This window comes from Argiope bruennichi, chromosome 5, assembly GCF_947563725.1.
Source record: "Argiope bruennichi chromosome 5, qqArgBrue1.1, whole genome shotgun sequence".
Taxonomy (NCBI): Eukaryota; Metazoa; Arthropoda; class Arachnida; order Araneae; family Araneidae; genus Argiope; species Argiope bruennichi.
This window is the reverse complement of record NC_079155.1, coordinates 87,811,766-87,821,254: the sequence shown is the minus strand read 5'-3', so window position 1 is coordinate 87,821,254 and position 9,489 is coordinate 87,811,766. Positions and strand designations below refer to the sequence as shown.

The window sequence follows — 9,489 nt, the reverse complement described above, 5'->3', positions numbered from 1 at the left end:
TGCCAATTTTATACTTTAAAAATTTTTAAGGTTACTTTACAATATTTTATTAAAATTAAACATAAAATCGTTTTTATTGTTGCTAATATTTTTTTTCCATTATTGAAGATCAAGATATGAGCATTCGTCTTATTTTTACACGAGTAGGTTTCAACTTAAGGCATGTTTTTAATAATGTCTCTATGGATTATGGATTTTATACTAATCTTCAAAAATGAGCAATGGTGAAAATTTAACTATGTCTACTTTTAAATATTTTTGCTCTATTCTGTAATATAATTGGATGTATAATTTTTCTTTTATATTTAATGCATAGCATAACAAGCAGATCATTGCAAGACTTCAACAACAGTATGTGGCATGTCTATTGAAAATTTTACTGAAAAAATCGTGCAGACTAAGCTGCAAGATATCTTATAGGAATTTTCAGCAACCATTAATCAACATCAGCAAACCAAATGGCCACTAAATCTAATTAGTGCAAAATAAGGTAGCAAATCCACACAATATATAATAGAATGTTTCAAGATTTTTCAGTTAATGTGCTAATAGCTTTTAGATAATCATTTTGCACTGTGATATTTTGTATTTAATTATCATTTGCATTTTTTACTTCAATAGGTAACTACATTGAAGCATCTAATATATTGTTTTTGGTAACAATATAGAATATTCTTACTCAATATTTTTAATTTCTGAGCAGTTTATTTAATAAAACCATTATTTGCATTATGTTTCCTAACATTTTTCAGGAAGTAACATTTAGTTTTATATTTGCATAACTTTGTAAAATGTAAATTTTTTAATAACATTAAACATGTTATTTTCTAAAATTCTAAATTTGATAAAAATATCCAATACATATTTAATTTAGAATAATGTTCTGCATTTCCTGAACTATAAAATACGCCATTTGTTTATAAAATATTTTTTATATATAAATGTTTTTCAAGTTAACGAACAGCTTAAGATTTTCACGTTATTTATCATTTGAAGTCAGTATTTAAAGACTGGATAGAAATGCAGCTCATCTCATAGTTTAAGTAATAGGTAATATATTTGTAAAATTTTGAACAAATCATTTGATAAATTTCTTAACTATATGCCTTATACTTCTTATTTTCAAAACTTTTGGCTTTAAATACATATTTTAATTAGCTATTTTATGTGGAAATTCAAAATTGTGTTTTTAAAAAAACTTCTTTCCAAATGTAACCGCACACCTTAATCATGAATTAGTAGCACAGAGACTCGGTTATTTCATTTGATTATACAATAAATTATCCAAATAATAAGCATGATTTCTTTAATGGGAATGTTTGATTGTAGTATATTGAAGGTGATTTGTAAATAATCTGATTCTATCATTCAAATAGTGGTGGAATTCTGACAGACTGTATGCTATAAGTCTGGTGCTGCTTGGCTGTAGAAGGGTTGCAGCTGCAGAATTATTGTTAGTCATAAAAAATCATCTAATATACTAGGATTGCAATATGTTTATAATAAATTATTAAAATCAAATAAACTGAAATATAACCATTTATAATATATATTAATTACTAATTGGTTGCATTATATTCTCTTTAACAGGTTATATAAAATAATCTTCAAATAAATATTTTATTTCACTTATAATCTATCAAATGTTTTTATATAGGCAAAGAAAAATATTGATTTCATTTTTTCACTTTAGTAAATTTTTTTTATCAGTATATAATTTTTGTTAGCTCAAAATGACTTGACTAATTATTAGAAGAGAAACCTCAAAATGTACAGAATCTTTTGAATGCAGTGGTGAATTTATCTACTTTTAATGAAGGCCAGATACATCAAATTTTATATACAAAAATAGTGACAGTATTTCCAATTTAATTTGTCCTCGTGTTAATTCAGATATAGATCTATTCTGTAATGACTTTTTATTCTGAACCATGGATTAAAAGCAAAAACAATTCAGTTTGTTAGGAACTGCCTATAGCTAGAATGGTGGGAAATACAAACTTTATATTTCAAAATAAAAATGATAAATATTCAGAGAAATTGAGCTAAACATTTTTTATTAAAAACGGCAACAATATTATTGCTATAAAATTTTTGGAGATTCTTCACAACAATTTTAAAACTGTTTCATAAAAAATGAACCTTTAAAAATTAATACTTCGAAAAATACATATTTTTCTCTCAAATAGGTACCAAAATATAAATAAATGCATTATACATTCTGTTCAAAAATATGTTCTTATTCATCGTCTTTATCTTTTGCACCATGCTTTAAAATGCGAGTGAATTCAAGATAGTTGAACATTCCTTTTTTATCAATTGGAGCTTCGCGATACATTTCATCAATCTGTAAGAGAAGATAATTTTTAAAAACACACAAAACAAATATTGCAGTAAACAAGACAAAATTTCTAATAACTACTATCATTCACAAAACTTCGTTGATTTTTAATAAATTTATGATTCCAAATTTTTTTATTTACATGAAATTGATAGTTTACAGATTTGTAAAATGAATATTTATGTTCTGAAGAAGTAGAGAAAGAAGCAGAAAAATCTATATATGGAAAACATGTGAAAGTAAAAAGAAGATATGGTTAGTAGATTATTGCCCTGAGCCAACAAAATCTGCTTAATTAAATTTAAAATAATTCAATAATTGCATGGGTTCAAAAAATGAATATTATTTCATCACAATATTTAAAAAGAAAAGCACAGCTTTTTCAGTTATTTTATAGAATTGAAATTAATGCTAATGAAACTAATCTGACTTATAACTAAATATACTTTTTAATTTTTATTATTCAAGGGTACCTTAAAACCGGGAAAAAAGGGAAAAAAATAATCAGTAAGCATACAGATGGTGATATGTTTCATGTTGAGTTTTGCAGCATGAAATATTCAAAAACAGTGAATGACAAATTTGAAGATTGAAATCAAAGAAAAGGTAAATGGCTCAAATTCCTTTCCAAAGACAATTCTTAAAGCTATTATTCGTAGAATTTTTATTATTTATCTTAAATAAAAAAGAATAATGCAGTTTTAATCTGTAATTTAGAAGCACTTGGTTACACATCTAAAATGTATAACAATATTATAAAACATTGCTATTGCTTATTTTGAATATGATACAAATGAATATTATACAAAAAGCTGAAATATATAAATTATTGTAGTCTAATTTTTTAAAAAAAATGACATTGCTACAAAAATGTCTAGAAATTTATTAAGTAGCAATTGTTTCAGTTATATTTTCGTTTGCTAGCATTTTATCAATATGAAATAATAGAATTGGTAATGAAATCCAATTATTTTTTTTGCTATTTCTCACTGAATTATTTTCTACTTGGATGGCCTTCATTAAACTTCCTTATGGCATTTTTTTTTTGCTTTTTGCATTAAGTTTAAATAGCAGAAAAAATAATAAAAGTCATCAATCCTAAATTCTTCACTTATTAATGTAACACTTTTATTTTACAAAATTAATAGGCATCACCCGAAATAGTAACACAAAAATTGAGTAGAAATGTAACAGAAATCTTTTTGATTCACACTTTTGTTCTTTTACTTAATGATACAAATTTATTATGAATGTTTATCTTCAAAAATTAGATAAAGATCTGACTAAGTAAATTAATATAAATTTTAAAAAAATTTCAGGAATTAATTTTACTACAATGAAATCATTTTAATATCAATAAAAATTATAAATATAAAATGAATCAAATTAAAAAAATAAATGATATAATAAATATAAACTTAATTTATATTTATTATATTTTTAAGATAACTAGATTTTTAAGCTTTTTAAAATTAATTTATCTAAATATTTTTTTTTTTTTAATTTCTTTAATTTAAACAGAAGATTATCTTATTTCAAAAGAAAAAAATACTCAACCTACATAAAAACTAGATTTATTTTAAAGATATATTTTATTAACCAATTATTTCAACATACAGACAAAACTTAAGGATAAATGCTAAATATCAGATGAGAGATACTATTAATGGAAAAAAAATTTAAAATGGTAATACCAAGAGTGTTGATAAAATGTTTTATATGCATATCCAATGACTCTTTAAAAAATAGTTTGTAATTAATGCATAAAAATATTAAATTACATAACCAGTTAACTTATAAAATGAAAAACAAAATTTGAGATTCAGCATAAATTTATCAATTTCAATTCAATTTTTTTTTAAAGAAGAGACAATTTCAAGCAATAACAAATTTCAAAACTATACTCACATCCTCATCAGAGAATCTTTCACCCATTGTTGAAAGTAGTTCCCTAAGCTTTTCTTCATGCAATGCACCAGCGTTATCTTCATCAAAGCATGCAAAAGCATTTCGTATAACATCTTCTGGGTCAGTTCCTTGAAGTTTCTCGCCAAATAGAGTCAAAAACATAGTAAAGTTTATTGGACCAGGAGCCTCATTCATCATTCCTTCAAGGAAATCATCTGCAGGATTCTTGCCTGTTTTAAAATAAGGCATAAAAATCATTACTTTCGGAAGAAAATATATAATACACTTGGCATTAGGGGATATGGTGGCATAAAGAGACAATTTTTTTTTATAGTGGTTATGATTATTCTTTTTTAAAATAAAATGCTAAGATATCTGAAGCAAAAAAGAAAATTCTCTTTTGCTGATGGAAACAAACAGTTTGTTTTCAAAGCAAAAAAACTTAAGCAGATACAATTCCTTAACCAACTAATTTTTTCAAATATTATAATAAACTAATCTAACTTCATGCGTATGAGTAAACTAATCTATTATAATATAGCTTTGGAAATTTTTTTTACTACATTTATTAACCATGTGTAATTGTAGGTCTTTTGCTATTGTCAGTGTTGTTCCTCCATTCTCTAAATATATAATTATATATATATAGGTTTAATTGTAAAAATAATATATTTTTATCATTGTTATTGATACATAATTTTTCACAATGTGTACATATATTTTTTTACATTTCAAAGAGCATGCATTAATTTTTAAGCACATGCCCAAGTTTTACAATATCCGATGCTGAAATCCATACCTACGTAAGGTACTATTGTAAGCATTGTATATAACTTTAAAATACTGTATGTACATGTTTTGATACCAAAGAATAGACACAGATATTCTTTACAGGATCAACTAGTTTTGAATTAAAAGTCCAGTATAGATTTCACAAGGACACAAGGAAAAATTTTTGGGGTGCTAACCCTGATCGACTAACAACCTTGAGTGCAGATTGAAATGCTCTAGACAGAAACGAGACAGGTCTTGGAATGAAGCTGGGACTGACTGAATTTAGATCATTTGTTGAGTGCCAGGGCAATGCACTTCTACTCAGAATGAGAAAGACTGTGGAAACTGAATTGGGAACCCTGAAAAAGATTAGCGAATAAGCACTTTAGGTTTGGTCATGAGACCGGGTGAATAAAGAGGAGCATGATGTTGAAAAAAAGAGGACAGTAGTGATAAGAATAATGGAATGCAGGTAGATAATGGGATTCTTTATGGAAGAAGGCTTTTGAGTTATGGTGGTTTAAGTGGAAGGGGCCATTTGGTGGTGAGATATGGCTAGTTGTATTTACTATTGCAGTGGGTAAAATAAGTTTGTTGAACTATTGTTGGATTTGTATGATCTTTAATCTTGAAGGAGAAACTCCTGGAAAGTTTGATGATATAGAAAGAAGGTTTTAGGTTAGGTTAGGTTAGGAAGGTATGAGATGCTACGATCTAGTTAGTTCGATCTGTGCAATCTTAATGTCTTCCAGATGAGAAATCTATTCTTAATTCATGTATATTTAGAAATGAAAATAATATCATATAGAATAATAATATTATTACTGAACATATAGATATTCCTTATTTTCTGTCACCAATCTTACTGTCTATCAATTGTATCTTTACACAGAGACTTGTAGAGCATTTCCATACAGAGAATTATCATGTTGGAACACAATTTCTTCTTAGCATAATATGTGAAAAGTATTGGATTTTAGGTGGTAGGAGAACTATCCAAAAAATATGGAATGCCTGTGCTAAGTGTCGTAGATTTAAGAATAAATCTCCCATGACTGATCCAGTTTCATTGTCTGCTGAATGAGTTGAAAACGCAGCCGTGTTTCAAATGGCAAATGAAGATTTAGCTGGCCCCTTGTGCATTAAAGTTTGGGTTGTCCTCTACACTTGAGCCCTTTGCAGAGCATTACATCTGGAATTAATTTTGTTGCCCTCCACCAATGCCTTTTTGTTATCTTTTTGTCGTTTCGTGGTTAGGAGAGAAAGACTTCGAGTAATATATTCAGACAACAGCACTAATTTCAGAGGAGCCTTTAATGAACATTCCTTTGTCGACTGCAATGAAGTTTCCCACTATGCAGAGATACAACATATAACATGGAAATTTATAACTAATGTAATTAAATTATGTAGTGTAACTATGCTACATTAAGCTTTCTTTTCTTATTTTAGTCAATTTCCATCCATTATAAACATACCATAGCTTTTTGTATCAATTAAATATTGAAGCATAATATGATAAATAATAATTATGATGGGGCAGTATCACTTAATAGAATATTCTAATTCTAATTTTTAAGAAGTCTGCTTTGAGATTCTGTAGTAGAACCAGATGATAGAATTAGGAAGTTTGAATTTCACCTACCTAAACCTAAAGATTCTTTTAAGGAACAAATTGGTAAATGATAAAGAAATAATGAAATTACTATGTAATATAACCACTATATTCTAGATATACTGGATGCCATTATAATATAAACAGCTATCAACATCCTTAATGAAGCTGTTTTATTTCAAGCTCTCCCCATTTTTTATAAATTGATTCACAACATCCACTTAGGTGATAAATTATACCTCACGTGTTTTTTTCCCAACAATATAATAAAATTTAAAACAATTATATAAGATTAGATTTTTTTTAAAGAAAAATCTATTATGCCAAATCATTTTGAATCTAGAAAGCATCGACAGTAATTATAACTAATAATGTATTCCAAATTAATAAGGGGAAAACTCACTTGAAATGATTAAATGAAGAAATTATTTACAAAATACACATCTGAAAATTATTCTGCAAGAAGCATAAATGCCACAAATAGCCAGATAAAGCATAGCTTATTACTAAAGACAATACAAAAAATTAAAATAACATTGAAATACACACACAGCATTTCTTTCTCATAAAAATCAGCATATTCTAGTATTTTTTAATAAAAAAAATATTTTAATATATATTCAACTATGTCTTTCTTTTTAATAAATTGAAATCAAATAAATTAATTAATTGCAAATAAAATTAAACTGAAAAATAAAACAAAATTATTATCATTTTATGAATGTATTTTAGAATTTATCTTTGAATTATAATTGTGCCAATTTTTTCATTTGAAAATGAATTTTTTTTAATAATTATTGATCCAGTGGGAAAAGTTCTTACGGAAATTAAGAAAGCAATAAAATCTGTAATATATATATTATGATTTTATAAAAAATATATCCTTTTAAATTGATTGTATATCAAGATATAATTATAGCAAAAAATATAATAACTTTATTAAATTTTAAAAATTAATTGAAATTATGCAAGGTGAAACAAAAAAATTACATCAATATTTCTGGGCAAAAAAGTGTGTCTTGTATCAAATTAATAAAGAAATTGGTAATATTTGCAAACATTTACTCTATATAGAAGGAAAAATATTTAATATAATTTTCAAATTCCTCTCTATTATTTCAGATAAAAATAATTTCATATTAGAAATCTACAATTATATAACACAGCATCTCAAAATTTTCACAGAGAAATTTGTATTAATACTGCCATTAGTTTCATAATTAAAATTTGTTAAGAGGACTTAATCCATTAACAAGCATCTTTATTTAAAAAAATTTCTGCATGCATTTTTTTTTTTTTTTTTTTTTTTTTTTTTTTACTTATATGAGGTCAATATTAAGATAATTGCAAAAGAAAAACTGTGAAGTTAAAGAAAAAATTAAGAGAATCAACAAAAAATTAGGAAAAACATTTAAATGTATAATTAATATTATTAATTATACAATAATATTAATTTAATATAAATATTTAATAATATGTCTAATATTTTTGAAAAATTTATAGATATAATTTTAAGATTCTCAAAACATAATCTTTATATTTAGATATTGCTATATTTGATTTCCTTAAATTACCTTAAAAATAAAAATGGTATTACTTTTATTTCAAATCTAGCTAATGGATGGTATAAGATAGTCAATAACAAATTTGGGAATACATATTAACTTATTAGACAAAATAGAAACAAAGGAATGCTTCTGGTTTAGGTACAGAAACTAAATATAGACATCCTATAAATTGAAAATAAAGGAGATTAATCTTAAAATATTAGAAATTTACTTCACAAATTGAAAACAAAATAATTTAGAAAGAATACCTCAGAAGAAAGATTCAGAAATGTACAAATGTTTGCAAGTCAAATTCCACTAACATAAATTCTTTTTTAAGAGCAAATGTTTATTAAAATAATAATATGAGTAAAATATGGAGAAAAATTATTACCTAAAGAAGCAAGAGTATCATGCAGATCTTCTTTATCAATGAATCCATCTCTATTCTGATCAATCATATTAAAAGCCTCCTTGAACTCTTGAATCTGTGCCTGATCAAATATAGCAAACACATTTGAAGTTGCTCTCTGAGCTCGTCTTTTAGTAGTGCTTCTACCCTTAGCTTTGCGACTGGACATGATTTATAATTTCTGAAACAAAAGCTGGAGTTAGTTTTGAAATAAACAAAGGTTTTTACATCGGACTACAATAATTTCACTGAAAGGGAAAAGCACAATGACTTGAGTTATCATGGCACAATGCCATTGGATACTTGCCACCCTTTTACGATGCTCTTCCCCTTACAGTTCAAGCATCCTTTCTTTCAAGATCAAGTGCAATAGTTAATGTACCTTCGGTGCTTAAAAATAAGTTATTGCCAAGATTCTTATAACTTGAAATTATAAGAATTAAAAAGAATCACTTTTTATTTATTTACACAATCTAAAATGAGTTAGAATTTAATTTATTGTCAATCTGGAAAAAAACAACAACATATCAACTTCTGTAAAAATTGTTTATTTATAATATATATGTCTAAAGAAATAAAATTATTATACTCACGATCAAATAAACGAAAAAGAGAGAGCGTATAAAATGATGTTTCTTCTATAACTGAAAGTAAGATTATGACAGCGGTTGATCTGTGTTAGACTAAAATAGAACGGAACCAAAAAAGGACATGCCGAGTACGAATCCCAACACTGCAATACCCCATTTGGATAGGTCAGCGTCAAAGAATTCCATCTTCAGCAGACACTTTTCAATTGAAAATAAACCGGAAATACGAAATGGGCAAGTGTTGCCATTTTAATTGAAGTATCAATTTTTATTAAAATTCATATTTAAAAAGGTGTTTAAAC

The 9,489-nt window shown here is 25.9% G+C and overlaps 1 protein-coding gene across 1 annotated transcript; it reads right to left on the bottom strand.

Moving 5' to 3' along the window:
- Positions 1-2,040: 2,040 nt before the first annotated feature.
- On the bottom strand, positions 2,041-9,395 carry LOC129969467 (myosin regulatory light polypeptide 9-like). The gene is made up of 4 exons (XM_056084047.1): positions 9,191-9,395; positions 8,580-8,778; positions 4,250-4,479; positions 2,041-2,347 (listed from the first exon to the last, which is right to left on the bottom strand). The coding sequence occupies exons 2-4, from the start codon at positions 8,764-8,766 to the stop codon at positions 2,240-2,242; spliced, it is 525 nt and encodes a 174-aa protein (XP_055940022.1). The 5' UTR covers positions 8,767-8,778; positions 9,191-9,395; the 3' UTR covers positions 2,041-2,239.
- Between the last annotated feature and the right edge of the window lie 94 nt (positions 9,396-9,489).